Source organism: Narcine bancroftii, chromosome 3 (genome assembly GCF_036971445.1).
Source record: "Narcine bancroftii isolate sNarBan1 chromosome 3, sNarBan1.hap1, whole genome shotgun sequence".
Classification (NCBI taxonomy): Eukaryota; Metazoa; Chordata; class Chondrichthyes; order Torpediniformes; family Narcinidae; genus Narcine; species Narcine bancroftii.
Window position 1 is genome coordinate 133,287,534 of NC_091471.1, and position 16,444 is coordinate 133,303,977.

At 38.9% G+C, this 16,444-nt stretch overlaps 1 protein-coding gene across 8 annotated transcripts in view; it reads right to left on the reverse strand.

Annotated features, from left to right (window-relative positions):
- Positions 1-2,919: 2,919 nt before the first annotated feature.
- The window catches only part of LOC138757581 (short transient receptor potential channel 3-like), a 200,480-nt gene continuing 186,955 nt past the window's right edge, over positions 2,920-16,444 (reverse strand). For all 8 annotated transcript variants that reach the window (XM_069925171.1, XM_069925173.1, XM_069925170.1 and 5 more), the window contains one exon: positions 2,920-3,793. In XM_069925171.1, the coding sequence (XP_069781272.1) occupies positions 3,645-3,793 (149 nt within the window). In that variant the 3' untranslated portion in view covers positions 2,920-3,644. The remainder of the gene's footprint in view (positions 3,794-16,444) is intronic.

A 16,444-nucleotide genomic window follows, 5' to 3' on the forward strand; every position in this document is an offset into this window, starting at 1 on the left:
TTCTACTTTGGTTGTAAAATAGGTGACCAATATAAACCCAGGGCTTCTCAAATTTGTTGTGCAACGTGTGCAGTCAACCTGAGAGCTGGGCTCAGAGGTGCTTGGAAGTCAATGCCACTTGTAGTCTCAATGATATGGCAAGAACAGCAGGATCACGTGATGGACTGTTACTTCTGTCTGACCGATGTATTTGGCTACTCAGCTAAAAATAAGAAATCTGCCTTCAGCCATGATGACAGTTTGTCAGTTCCAAAGTCACCAGAGAACATGATGGATTTCGCTATTTGAAACAGATGTTTCCATGAATAATTGATGCCAAGATTGAGGAAGGCATTTTTGTTGGTGCACAAATCAGACGCGTTATCAATGACAGGGGTTTCAAAGATTTGCTCATGAGGCCGGAGAAAATAGCATGAAAGGCATTTAAAGATGTTGAGAATTTTCCTGGCAACTACAGAGCACCAAAGTACATCCAGCTGATTGGACAACCTGCTTCAAGCCTTCAAAACCAGGAAGTAGAACATGACATTGAAAATTCATTTTCTGTATTTACACTTGGACTTTTTCCCTGATGATCCTGGTGCAGTCTCAATGATGAACATGGTGAAAGGTTTCACCAGGCCATTGCGACCATGGAAAAGGGGTATCAGGGCAACTGGAATCCACCAATGCTGGCTGACTATTTTGGACACTGACACAAGAGGCATCAGATGCTGAATACAAACAGAAATCAGGAGCAAAACATGTTTAGGTTAGTTGAACTAATTCAATGTGTCAGCATCAATATGTGATTAAACATGTTAAATTCAATAAAGGTTAATGTTTCCCCAACTTTAAGTGATACAGCAAATCTAAAATTATCTTTGTGTTCAGCTTGTAGTTGTTTATCATAATCCCCATTTTTTTTAAAGGAAAAAAGAAAACTTTTTGAAAAAAATTGTTGTCTAGTGTTTTGGACGCTGAAGTCAAAATAAGTGAGTCAGTGACGTTATGTGCATTTCCTCTTTTTGCAATCAATTCACTTGTCTTGTATGATGCAAGAAGAGTCTTTTCTAATTTCTGTGAGGTTTCAGTTATCATCTACTTGAGCATTGGTCTTATCTCAAAGCTTTCTCAAAGAGTTTAGAAGTAATCCAAGGGTTTATCTTTCTTCACTTCATGCATGGTCTCTAAATGTTGTTTCAACTTGATCGGCCTCATGCTTTCATTTGAAAATCCACTCAAACAAATCAAACACCAGAGAAGAGAAGGGTTTTGCAGAGTTGTAATAAAACCACTGCCAGCAGTTCTTTTTTTGACGAGGAACTCATGGGTAACGTTATTTCTGAAAGTAACAAAAATCAACTATTATAAAACAAAAGTACTTCTGACAAGAGTTAGCTCAAAAGTCAGCTTAAAGTTCATGGAAAATAATGAAAAACACATACCTTCTTCAATAAAAGCTAGCAGGACACATACATTCACGACCAGCCATTCTCAGTGGGGGCCATAGCACATTTAACTAAAAGCCTAGTTTTCTTTTCACCTCATGAAACGTAAATATTTTTTATGATGTTGTTGGTAGAAGTATGGAAGAAACCAAAACTTGACTGCTTCAGAAGGAAGTGGGCCCATAAACTTTGAGCTGAGCCCTGGGGGTGGGGGGGTGGGTCATAGCCATAAAAAGATTGAGAATAGCTGGTGTAGATCAACATTATCTGAATCAGCATGGTTTTATTCTAATTTTAATTAATTTGTCTAGGCCATGTCAGGGCCAACTAGAGTCACAAGTAGGCCAGATAGGGTAGCCCTTGCAAAGTGCACCTCTTGATAGTTGGGAACTAGTACATGGCAGAAGATTTCCTTCTCCACACTATTCCAATAGGTTTTTGATAATGATCTAATAGTTATGAGGATAACATTCCCAAAACTATTATTTTATTTTTGTTATTTTATTAGGTAAATTTAAGCTGAATAGCTACCATGGCAGGATCATGAACCCATTCTTTCAGGATTGTTAGTCCAGCCCTTTCATTTTCCGTCATTGGAACCCTTATTTTCAGTGTCACGTATTTTCTGCAAGTTGTCTGCAAAAGAAGCCAACAGGGACTATCAGGCATTGTAAGAAAATTCTCAAAGCTCTTCCTAGTAAAAAATGCATAGGCTTCCGAAACAGCTATCCAATGAGATTTATTTTTGCTGGAAACAATTCCAGCATAATTTCATACACATAAGGCTGAGGAAACTTCAGAAAAGGGTCAATAGTTTCTGAGAGGTTAATCCTCATCCATCCTCAGCCTCTAATAACAAGACCTGCCCCAAACATCTCAGCTGAGGAAAGAATCCCAGCAACCATGGTAACACGTACTTTCTGTTATGATAATGCAGAATTTTCAGCATTTTGAGGGAACTCTCTGTTAATTTCTCAGAACACTACCTTGGTATGTAATCAAGGCCTCAAAGAAGCACAAGAATGTTCTTAAAATTATATGAAAATTACTCTAATGTGCATAGGCAGTTTCTCTCCTTTTGTCTTTTTTCTTCAAAAAACTTATTCTCGTACTGAGCTGCATAGTTTTGTATTTTCATCATATGTTGGTGATTCAAGGGAGAGTTACTCTTTTAAGCTTTGCACATTTGGTATCTAGGGCATAGATCTAATTTTTACATAGCACATTACTGAAACCAGTGAAATCTTCGCGGTGTACAAGGATTGAAGACCCTGATGGTCAAGAAACAAATTGGATAGTCCTTTATAAAGTACAGGTTTTGCATCAGTACATGTATTTGTTTACGGACACAACACTATGCCATGAAAGTCAAAGCATCATAGAAGGTGCAGAAGTGACTTACTTGAAATGTAAGAAGGATAAACTATTTAAAATGTCACAAAATGAAGCTGAGAGTGTTATTTTTAGTGGAGAGAAAATAACAGGAGATTTCATAAAAATTATAAAAGGTTTTGATCTATATATATTTACTTTTAAAAATTGCTAAGCCATAAGAGCAGATGACTGGTCCTAATTGAATAACTCTTTCAAAAGGGCATGATGGCCAAATGTGTCTGCTTCTGTGCTATATGGAAGTTACACATAGCCTGAATATTAGATATAATATTCTTGAATTGTTATTAAAAGTGGATGTCACTGAATGGTAAATTAATTTAACCTGTCTAATATCGAACAATAAATTGCAGACACTGATGTTCTATTGATACCAAAAAGAATAAATATCATAAATGATGGAATAAACTATACATACTTACACCTGGCTAAATTAATTTTTCAATATTGGAATATATAAGGCCATTAATAATGTGTGATATGATTACTAAAAACTCCTGACACGATCTATTTGAGGCATGGACATTCATGCATCAGTGTTGAGTTTTTCAGAGATCAAGAAATGAAACATTATTTATTTTGTATTATCGTCTTTCAACAATGATAGCCAACTGTATGAACATTAGGTAATTGAAAGGACAAAATATTTCTCACTGACCAACATGAATTCTGTTTATTAGTAATATAATAATTAACTTATATTCTAGAGATGCTAAGAACACAATGTTAACTTGCAATTTGCATTTATAAACATTATTGCCGTTAAGTTGTGCTGATTCTCATTTCCATATATTTTCCAATGGCACATCAATATTCTGATAGTCACTGCTGTTTTTGTTTGGTTAGACAGGTATTAAGCTTTTCCCCAAGCTTTTGAATGAGGAAAGCCAGCTCCTCAGTTGCTTGAGACTTGTCTTCCAGAAGTTCATATCGAAGGCTTGAGATATCCTGTTTGATTTCTTTCAGTTCACCTGGGAAATAAGATCACTATGTTGGTGAGGATACTAAGGAGACAACTGTAAAATAATTATTCATTTAAAGTAGTGATTCTTGAAGTTGGTGCTTCCATCCCACTGTGGGCGGTGGAAAGATCCAAGGGGGTGGTGAGGAAAAAGGGGGTGTTCTGAACCTTCAGTCTTGTTATTATTCAGCTTGCTGCAATGTTTAATGAAGAAGCCAGTGTCGTAATTTTCTGGCAAGTCTCAAGGTGGCAATAGCAAGCAAAATAAATGGCAACAAGGCGATCTTGTGAACGCTGGTCTCAGTAGCTGCCATGTTGTATTGGCATCACTAGCCCCCTCTCAGTGCCGCCATGACCCCCCTCTCAGTACTCCCACTCCCCTCCCCTCAGTGTCATCACTACCCTCCAGCCCACTCAGCCCCACCACTAAACACCCCCCCCCAGTGCTGTTGTATGGAAGGAGTGCTCAGGATGTTGCCTGGAGGCCAAGGGGCCTGCTGCCCAATAAGGTTTGGGAACCACTGATTTAAAGCAATAAGATAGGTAAAAGAACATTAGAAAAATACACAGTGTACTAAATATAATTTGAAACAAAACCTGTCCTGTTACAGGTAAAAGTAACACTCTTCACCCTGTTCCCAAAGATGGATTAATTATCTTCTATCTACTTCCACATTCTTAATTTTTATGCTGGTATTGATAGAGATCATGGTTGCAATGCAACTAGCAATGCCTTACTGTTTGATTAGACTTGGCTGCCAGCAGGGGGCTGGCAGAGTATGCAGACTTGTAATGGAGGTTTGCAGCCTTATAGCATGCCTCATGGTGCTTTTTATATCAACTTTAAAATAAAGAATCTTTTCCTTCATCCATGTGTTGTCTTAAGAACTCACACATATGAAACATGGTGTCAGAAGTGAGTGAAGAAAATTAAAAGGAAATAATTTAAAAGGTAAAATCTAAAGTCAACAAATGATCAGTGAAGAGAAGCTAACATAGGGAAAAATGGAAGGATTATATCCATCAGTGAAACTTCAGCTGACAAGTAATGTGGCTGAATATTGGAACAGATTTAAACAGCATTTTGGATTGCATTTAGTGGCAGTCAGAGCTGATGTGAAATGTTATAAAGTGAAAGTGTCAGTTTTCTTACATGTCATGGGTGATGAAGCCCTGGAGGTGTATAATAACTTCACATTTGCTGCTGAAGGAGACAAAATAAAACTGGAAAAAAATGGAACAGTTTGAGGCATGCTACATCCCTAAACATAATGTGGCATTTGAGAGGCACAAATTTTCCACGTGGACAGAAAATGGAAGAAAGTATTGATCAGTATGTGACTGAATTTAAAATCAAAAGCAATATGTGTGAATTTGGTGGACTGACTTACTCACTGATAAAAGACAGACTTATGTGTAGTATTCCAGATAATAGTCTAAGGGAAAGACTGCTAAAAGAGCAAAATCTAGACCTGAAAAAATCCATAGCACTCTGTAGAGCTACAGAAACTGTAAAAACACAGGGAAAAGAGCTGTTCAGTGAAACTAACTGCAACGTGGATGCAGTGAGCAAGAATAGACATAAACCGTTTAACAAATAGTGCGCCAGAAAATAAGTGACCCTGAAAATAAGGGTTCCAATGACAGAAAATGAAAATGAAAGGGACAATAGAAAACCGTGTTGTTTTTGCGGTACACAACACCTACCAAAAAAGTGTCCATCATATGGTAAAACATACAATATGGGCAACAAAAGCAACCGTTATGCCATTGCTGTAGGAACCAAGTGCAACAAAGCAAGGTTCATACAGTAGATAGAGGAATTCTGAAAACAAGAAAGAAAACAGAGACTGTATGTTGAGATTAAAAGTGAATGACATATACATTTCAGTTAAATTGGATTCTGGAGCACAAATAAATGTCATATCACAGACTGATTTAAGAAGATTAGACCCATACCAAAGATGTATGGAACAAAAGTGAAGGTGAAAGAATATTGAGGTACTGATATACCAGTGCAAGGAGAATGCATGGTCAAAGTGAAACACAAGGACAAAGAGCACATGCTAGCATTCATCATGGTACCAAAGAATGTACAGGCCATACTGGATTTAACAGCCTGTGAGAAACTGAACCTTGTGAAAAGAGTCCTCGTTATGGAAAGTGAAGGAGAGACAGTCTATGATGAACTCATGAAAGAGTACAATGACCTATTTCAGGGTCTAGGCCACCTTCCAGGAAAACACATGATCGGAGTGGATAAGCATGTGTCACATCCATGCAGAAAAGTTCAATTCGTGCTTCAAAAACAACTAAAAGCAGAGTTGGACATATGGAAAGCCTGAACATGATTCAGAAGATAGATGAGCCAGTGGAGTGGGTGAGTTCGCTGGTCATTGTGGACAAAAAGAATAGAAAGCTTAGATTTTGCCTGTATCCAAGAGATCTAAACAGAGCAATAAAGAGAGAACACTTTAAGCTTCCAACGTGTGAAGAAATCACATCACAGTTTGCAAATGCAAATTTTTTTCAGCAAATTAGATGCATCATCAAGATTTTAGCAGTTAAAATTGGATAAAGCAAGTTCAAGCTGTGCATGTTCAATGGTCCATTTGGCAGATACAGGTTCCTAAGGTTACCATTGGGAATTGCCTCAGCTCCTGAAGTGTATCACAAAATTATCCATATGGTCTATGGGCACCTGGATGGAGATGATACCTCAATAGATGACATCATAGTATGGGGAACCATGAGAATGGAGCATGATGAGAGACTAAGGAAAGTGCTGGAAGCAACAAGGAAAGCAAACCTGAAGCTGAATAGAGAGAAATGTCAGCTCAGGGGAACAGAACTAACATTTGTAGGAGATATTACTGGCAGTGAGGGCATCAGACCAGATATCAGAAAGGTGTCCACCACTGGGAACATGCCAAGACCACAATGCAAAAAGGACATATAGAGGTTTAATGGAATAGTCAACTATATGGGTAAATTCATATCCAACCTCTCAGAAAAGATGGCTCCATTGAAAAGACGAACAGAAAAGAACATTGAATTGGAGTGGAGTCATGACCATGAAAAGTCATGGAGGGAACTAAAGAAACTGCTCACAGAGGAACCAGTTCTTAGGTTTTATGACCCAGCGAGACCCATCAAGATATTATCATAGTGGGCTCGGTGCAGTTCTTCTGCAAAAATATGATGACTGGCAACCCATTGCATATACATCATGCTCAATGACAGACACAGAGACGCAATACGCTCAAATTGAAAAGGAGCTGCTCAGCATCACATACACCTGTGAAAGATTTCATCAGTGAATGTAGTGTACACTCCAGGTAAACTAATGTACACAGCAGACACGTTGTCTAAAGCTGTTGAGCTAAGACAGCCCGCAAACACCAAAATGGGTGAAGACGTGAATGCCTTCATGGACATGATCACAAGTGCACTGCCTATAACAGATGCAAAAATGGAGTTCATAAAGTCAGAGACAAACAAAGATGAAACACTGAGATAACTCAGAAAAAACATCTTGGATGGATGGCCCAGCATGAAGCAGGACTGCTCACCTGACGTTTCAGAGTACTGGAATTGCAAGGTGGGAACTATCAGTGGTTGAAGACATCATCTAAAAAGGAAGCAAAATCCTTATCCCAAAGAGTCTGAGAAAAGAGATGCTAAAAAGGATCCATGGAGGACATCTCAGAATCAAAAAGTGTAAAAAAAGAGCACAAGAGGTGATGTACTGGCCAAGAATCAACAAGGATATAACAAATGAAGTGTCAAACTGTACAATATACCAGAAATATCAAACAAGCAATCCTGCAAAACCACTAAAGCCACACCCAGCACTATACAGACCTTACCAGAAGGTAGGTGCTGACCTATTGAATGTCAAGGGAAGGACTATCCTGTAGTCACAGAGGTGTGTAAACTGAACACCACCACTGCAGAAGCTGTAATAACAAGTCCAGACATTGCGTGGCAAACGAGGTCTTCACAGATAATAGACCCCAGTAGTTTGCCAAAGAGTCAAGTCCTCATTTTCCACAGTCCAATGGTCTTGTCAGTACAGACAATGAAAAGACTGATGAACAAGGCAAAAGACAGTGATACAGACTTCTACCAGAGCATTCTAGTATACCGCACAATGACGCTCGAGTGTGGTATGTCATCAGCACAACTCCTTATGGGATGTAGGCTTAGATCAAACCTACCCATTCAGGAGAACCTCCTAAAAAGAAGCGGCTGAGAAGGTGAGGAAGTTCAAAGAGCAACAGAAAGAAAAGCAAAAAATATTACTTTGATAGAGGACAAAAAACCTACTGGAACTCTATACTGGTGACCAAGTAAGGCTGAAAGATAAAACAAACTTATGGACTCAGAAGGGAACTGTCCTTAGTGAAGTCCAACCAAGATCAGACAGATGAAGGTGTTTTTCTCCGAAGAAATCATCGAGATCTTCAAATGGGACCAGACACAGAACATGGAAAGACAGATACTATTGAACAACCTAAATGCACATCTGAGAAGACATCGTCTGAGGCAAGAACTCAGATTCAAGGACAATCAGGATATTGTCAAGATGCATAAATCCTCCTAAGAGACTCATTGAGTAAATTTAAAGACTCCTGTTATAGAATGAAGTAGTGCTATCTTATTCACTCTTCAAGTTTTAGTGCGTGTAAATGTGAACATACAAAACAAGTTAAAAAAATGTTAACCATGTTGATAATAATGGTGTTAAAGTTTAAATTGCAGAATTATACAAAGAAAACGTATTAGTTAAAAGTAAGCCACTTTTGTTTTAAGAAAAGGAAATGTAATGATAGAGATCATGGTTACAAGGCATCTAGCAATTAGACTTGATTAGACTTGGCTGCCAGCAGGGAGCTGACACACATTATGCAATATCTGTAATGGAGGCTTGCAGCCTCATGGTGCTATTTACAACAACTTGAAAGTAAAGAACCTTTTCCTTGATCCATGTGTTGCCTAAGAACTCACATATGAATACAACATGAAACAATACTGACCACATTAATATTTCCTTCATTATTGTGGCAGAATGGGTCATATTGCTGATTCATTCCATGTTGACTGAAAAATTGCTACCCAAGTTCTGAACTTTTTGTCCTAAACAAACTAAATTTCAGAGTATCAGATGTTCATCCAAATACAATTTAGTTGTGATGAGATCTTCCACACAATCATTTCTTTCACAAATTTCCAGGTCTTTGCCGTTTTCTGTGGATAACAGACTGTTATCAGCTCACCAATAATCTTTAAAGAAATATTTGAAATCTTTGTCTCCTGTTAAGGAAAATATTCCTCCTCTAGACACACCAGGCATTTATAATTGAATAAATCTTATCCCTGATTCCTCATTCCCAAAGACAACAATTGCAACTCAGATGTGTCAAGGGATAGGATTTTAGTGATGAGAAAACATCTTTCTGAATTTCCACTGCTAGTGAAATCTTTCTGTAGTGCGGCTTGCAATTCCAGCATAATTCCCTGGTTTTATGTTCAATGTCACAACCTATAAAGGAAAGCATCCCATATGTTCTCTTACCATTTTATCTCACTGACTAGGTTCTGTGCTTTCAAATGGGTATTAAATTTTTCCTGCATTAAATTTCACTTTTTTACTTGTTCACTTATTCCTGGTATATGCATTGTGTCAATGTTTTATTGATTGCTTGGATTGATGGGCTATTTTCAGGGCAGGAAAAGATTGGAATCACATCAAGTCCTGACTTGTTAGATGGGAGAAAATATGAAAACACAGAAGTGTTGGAAGAACTAAGCAGGTCTTTCAGTGTCCATAGGAGGTAAAGATATATAATTGACATTTTGGGCCTGAGCCCTTCTTCAAGGTATGAGTAAAAAGCAGGCAGGTGCCTGAATTAAAAGGCTGGGGTGAAGGAAAGAATGGGCAGGGAGAGGAGCACATACCAACAGACAAAGATGTTAATTGGATATGGATGGGACACAGGAGAGTGGAAAGCTGAGGAGGGCTTATTTCTGTCTCTGCTGAAGCAGATCTTGGGGAAAGAAGATAGAAGGAAAAGGGAAGAGAGAGGGAGAGAAAGAGAGAGACAGCATGCAAGAGAGCTAGAGGAAGGAGACAAAAGCTAAGATGGGTTGGGGTAATGAACACCAGAGAAGTCGATGTCAATGCCATTTGGCTGGAGGGTCTCAGAGGGAACATGAGGTGTTGTTTCTCCAAATTGCCAGCAGCCCCAGCCCAGCAGTGCATGAGACCATATATAGACATGTCGGAGAAAAGGACAATTGTCTCTGCAATGGGGCTTGAGAATGGGTTGGCCATTGCTTCTGACACAGGGAGTTTGCTACCTCTATGATGTCTGCTAATTTCAAGCAGCATTAATAGGCTGTTGAGTAGCTGCATGCCTCAGCAGGAAGACATAATAAATACATGAGATGGAAGAAGTTACTCTAGAACTTTTTCTCATATGGAAAGAATGGGACGGCTGGTCCCAAGATTTTCTAAAGCAGCACTGCAGTCCCTAGTGAAGGTAGGGAGGAGAAGGGAGATGTATAATGGTCCAAGACACTTTATAGCAAGCATTTCATAGACATTCCCTTATGCAGTATTTCATGATTTCATCAAAAATTGATTTGATAAGGCAGGATCATCCCAATACAAATCCCTGCTGGGTCTGCTAGATCTGTTGAAACATTTCCACCTTTTCGCTCATTCTATTAATAATGGTAATTTCTCAGCTACAGATGCTAGGATAACAGTTTGTAATTACCCTGGTTTCTTCCTTTCATCTCTCTTTAAAAACAGTGACATGAATAAATTGAAAAAATTTTCAATCTGAAGAATATTTCACAGATCACTCAAAATTTGGAAATTTTTTTTTGGGACTCCTGGAATGGAACTATATGGGCCTAAATATATTGTCGTATCTTCAACAAGAATGTATAATTCAGAGTGAATCAAAATTCTTGGCACACTATGAAGGACTCATTGTCAGTCCTGAAATTTTCAAACAGTATGGAAGCTCAAGAAAAATCCACAAGTATTTGAAACCCTACTACATAACAAAAGTGAAAGTCATGGTGTAGATAACCAGATTGATCTAGTATGGTTGGGTCTGAAGTCGAGATGAATTTGGAAGTGTAAGGATGGAGAAAATTCACTGCAACTTTTAGAATGCGGATAAACTAAACCATTTCATCTAACTTTGTTGTGCTAATGGTTGGAGATTGAACATTCTGATACCAGACGATTTATGGTCTTGGAGCGAACACATGGAAGCAAGTGACACAATCCACATGGATGTTTAGCTGTGTGAGGTTGAGAGAAACATGCACCACCAGTTTCAAGAACAGTTTCTTCTCCATTGTTATCAAACTATTGAACAGACTTCTCATTAGTAAAATGATGATCCTCTTGCACTGTCTTAACTGAATGCTTTCTCAGTGACACTACACTCTGCACTTTTGTTCTATTTTGCACTACCTATTATTCTTAAGTATGGGTTGACTTGCCTGCCTAGTGCCCAAAACCAAAGTTTTTCAGTACATGTGACAATAAGCAATTCAATTTAATTCAATATTTGGACTGTTGAGCTCCCATGTAGTGGGCTGGTGTCAGATCTATATTGCACACCATTACACTGTCTCCATACTGCTTAATATTGTTTGTGGTCAGTTGCCCGTGCTTTAACCCCTTCCCGAATAAGACGGCAGATTTGTTCCAATGTATGAATGTTGATTGATTCTTAAATCAAATATCACCTGAAGCTCTTAAAAGACATGTTATAGAATTAACCTTTCTGCCAATGTTTTTCTTATCGATAAAGTACTTTTGCCACTTGGATAACACCTGCAATAGATTAGCATTGCCTTTATGTTGACTCTTCTTTAGCTCCGACCTTGTTTGATACTTGCTGTTGAGACATATGTCTGACATGCATTGTCCCTGCTTTCCAGCAGCAAAATTAGGAAGTCACTGTCTATGAATTTAGGTTTCAAACTTCAAGGTAAGAAACCTCAATTCAATAGGACTTAGTAACCAAGGCTTCTTCAGCAGCCATTCCCATACTTCCATCTGCACTATTGTGGAAGATAAAGATTGATCATGCATAGGAACACCATCCTGGAAATTTATCGGCTTTCCTTTATCATTCCAAAGTCAAGATTCTAGTCAAGTTTAATGTCATCTGATTATACAAGTACAACCTGACAAAATAGTGTTCTCCGGACCTCAGTGCAAAATCATTCAGACATACAACCAGACTTAACACACATATAGACAAACAACATATATGCAGGACAAGTATTTCATCCATACAAACAAACAAATAAATATTGTTTCATGAATATGAAAGCCTCAGATGTTTAGTTCCTTTGGTCGTTCCGCGTTCTCACTGCTCATGGGAAGGAGCTGTTCCTCAGCCTGGCAGTGCTGGCTCTTCCCCGATGGGATCAGCTGAAAGATGCTGGGTGCCGGGTGGAAAGGGCCCTTAAGGATTTTGTGTGCCCTCTTCAGACAATGATCCCAGTAGATCATGTCGATGGGTGAGGGAGAGAGACTCCAATGATCCTCCCTGCCACCCTTATGTGGATTGATGATCGATTCATTTCTCTGCAGCAACTATACCACACTGAGATAAAGCTCCGATGGAAGGTTCAGATTTTCAGGTTTCAGGTTTGTTGTATATGTCTGATGGCAACGGTGGAAACAGTGTGTGTTGGGTGGTGTGGATCCTTGATGATTGCTGCTGCTCTCCAACTGCCCATTCCCTGTAGATGTTCATGATAGTGGGGAGGGTTTTGCCTGTGATGTCCTGGCTGTGTCCATTACCTTTTGGAGGGTTTTTTGCTCAGGGGTATTGGTGTCCCATACCAGACCGTGATGCAGCTGGTCAGCACATTTTCCAGTACACATCTGTAGAAATTTGCCAGGGTTTCTCGTGTCATTCCAAACCTCTGCAAACTCCTGAGGAACTTGAGGCGCTGATGTGGTTTTATTCACAATGCCATTGGTGTGTTGGGTCCAGGAAAGATCCTCCAAGGTAGTGACTGCCAAGAACTTAAATTTGCTCACCCTCTCTACCTCTGATCCCACAATGATCACTGGATTGTAGATCTCTGGTTTTCTCTTCCTGAAGACAAGAGTCAGCTGCTTCGTTTTAGTGACATAGAGTGTACCATGCAGCTGGAACTGCTCTGTGTTTCCCTGGTGCTGGCACTGGCAGAACAGTTCCAGTTGCATTGAGAATTATGGGTAAGAAAGATGGCCATTTTTCCCATTGATTCTGCATTGAACAAGGTGCTGGAGCGACCCTGAAATGGCCCGATGAGATCCTGGCCTGGAGTGGCCTGGTAAGGTGCTGGAGCGGTGCTCTGGGAGACTCAAGCAAGCCCCAGCAACACTTCACCCCTGGGATGGAGATTCATTGTTGGGCTAGCAACTTAGATATTGGGCAGGTGAGGTGAGGACCCTGCAAGTGGTGCCCAGCTCTAGCTGCCATACCCTAGATATGCCTATTATCACGCCCTGCTGGAGTGAGAAATTGAAGATATCTGTCAATACATTGGTAAGTTGGTCAGCACAGATTTGTAATACTCAGCCTGGTACTCCATCTAGGTCAGATGCTTCCATCGGATTAATTCTCCTGAAAGCAGCCCGCACATCATCCTCAGATACAGACAGGATGGGATCCTCAGGGGATGTGAAGGTGTGTAGGGGTGGTTCTTCAATGTTACTGTTGTCAAATCGCAATTTGACAGTAAGAGCAAAGATGTGTCATCTTATATTTTTACACCTTACCATATAAGGTGACACCTAGAACTGTCACCTTACAAGACAACAGAAGTAGTTTTACTACAAGTAAATGCAGTGAACCAAAAGATAATACCTCACTTTTTTTTTCTTTTATTTTTAAATATTGTATTTATAGAACTGGAAATTATACCAATTTTGCACCTGTAGATGCACAATATTTCTTCCACAAAACTTTTTTGACTTGTTCATAACAGTAAACCTGATTCGAATTCTGATTCTGAGTTTGGGAGCACATCAAGAAGGCAGTTTTGTGCCAATTTAGGGAAGAATAATGTGTCATGTTCTTACAGTGATGCCTATCTCCTTTTAACGTGAGTGAAAAGAGACAGAATTACGAGTCTTCTAATCTAAAATAAACATTGGAACATATTTTTAATCAATAATCTTGTCTGCATTAACACATTATGATTTGTTTTACTTTTAATTTATTTCACTGATTTATATGGAAACTAATTACCAATCCAAAATATCAACCCTGATGTGATGCTTAGTGAATATTCAAAGGTTCTTTAGACTACCTTTTATGAATATTAACTTTTCCTTCTGTCAGTAATTTTCATATTACTTACTCATATTACTTCACATTCATCTGCAGTGATGAATTGAATTGAATCTTTTATTGTCCCATGTGCCAAGATGCAGCAAAAACTGATCTTTGCGCTCTCCAGACAAGTCATCCTATGCTTAGGTACAACAGGTAGTTCAAAATAAAGCAATAGTGCACAGCATTGTTTGAGAAAAAGAGTTCAATTAAAACATGTTGAAGAACCTCAGTGTAATGATATTGATCATGGTTGCAAGGCAACTAGCAATGTTTTACTGTTTGATTATACTTGGCTGCCACCAGGGGCTGATATAGAGCAGGAGACACACAGTCTGCTGGATCTGTAATGCAGACTTGCGGCCTCATGCTGCTGTTAACATCAACTTTAAAGTAAAGAACCTTTACCTTCATCCATGTGTTGTCTAAGAACTCATACATATGAATACAAGATGAAACAAGGTCAGATGAAGGAAATTAAAAGGAAATACTTTAAAAGGTAAAATCTAAAATCAACAATTGATCAGTGAAGAGAAGCTAACAAAGAGAAAAATGCAAGGATTACATCCACCACCCAAACTTCAACTGACAGGTAATGTAGCTGAAAATTGCAACAGATTTAAACAGCATTTTGGATTGTATTTAGTGGCAGTTGGAGCTGAAAGAAAAGTGATAAAGTGAAAGCTTTAGTTTTCTTACATGGAGGGGTATAATAACTTCACATTTGCTGCTGAAGGAGACAAAATGAAATTGAAAATAATAATGGAACAGTTTGAGGCATACTGCATACCTAAACCTAACATGACATTTGAGAGGCATGTATGTGACTGAATTGAGAAATAGAAGCAAAACATGTGAATTTGGTGGAGTGACCAACTTGTTGATAAAAGACAGGCTTGTGTGTGGTATTCCAGATAATAGTCTAAGGGAAAGACTGCTAAGAGAGCAAAATCTAGACCTGGAAAAAGCCATAGCACTCTGTAGGGCTCCAGAAACTGTAAAAACGCAGACAAAAGAGCTTATTCAGTGAAACTAGCTGCAACCTGGATGCAGTGAGCAAGAACAGACATAAACCATTTAACAAAAAGCATGCAAAAGTGGAAAGAGAGGCGTGGCCAGCGAACAAAAATGAAAGGGACAAACGAAAACCATGCCATCGAAGGTACACAACACCTACCAAAAAAGTGTCCATCATATGGTAAAACATAATATGTGCAACAAAAGCAACAAAGCAAGGTTCATGCAGTAGATGAAAGGGAGATAGAGAAATTCTATGTAGATGTTGTGACTGAAAACAAGAAAGAAAACAGAGACTGTATGTTGAGATTAAAAGTGAATGACATATACATTTCAGTTAAATTGGATACTGAAGCACAAATGAATGTCATATCAGAGACTGATTTAAGAAGATTAGACCCAGACCAAAGATGTATGGAACAAAAGTGAAGGTCACAGGATATTCAGGTACCGATATACCAGAGTAAGGATAATGCATGGACAAAGTGAAACACAAGGACAAAGAGCACATGCTAGCATTCATCATGGTACCAAAGGATGTATAGGCCATACTAGGATTAACAGCTTTTGAGAAATTGAACCTGGTGAAAAGAGTCCTTGTGGTGGAAAGTGAAGGAGAGACAGTCCATGATGAACTCATGAAAGAGTACAATGACCTATTTCAGGGTCTAGTCTGCCTTCCAGGAGAACACACGATCAGAGTGGATAAACGTGTGCCACCGATAATACATTCATACAGAAAAGTTCCATTTGCGCTTCAAAAGCAACTAAAAGCAGAGTTGGACAGGATGGAAAGCCTGAACATGATTCAGAAGATAGATGAGCCAACGGAGTGGGTGAGTTCACTCATTGTTGTGGACAAAAACCTATCTTTAGAAATCTATTAAGAATGGGGGAATGTCACTTTCAAATTTTTGATTTTACTATTAGATAATTAATATACCTAGTTTACTCTTATTATTAAAATATGATTGTGATAGTACAGATCTATCACCAATGTATATAGTGTATATAGTTACTGTATCTAGACTGTGCTTACAGCGATTGGCTGAGAGCTAAGCCACGCCTACTGTCTGGGCCTTAAAGGGTTGTGTCCCTAGCCAGGTCGGATCATTCCGGACTGGTTGGCCACCTGTGAAGAGCTCCTGTCTTTTGCTAATAAAAGCCTTAGTTTGGATCAACAAGTCTTTGATTCTTTCGACGAGCTCTACAATGATAAATTAGTAAGTCACCCTTTTTGGGCAGAAATGGAACTGAATTTTTCAAAGAAATCA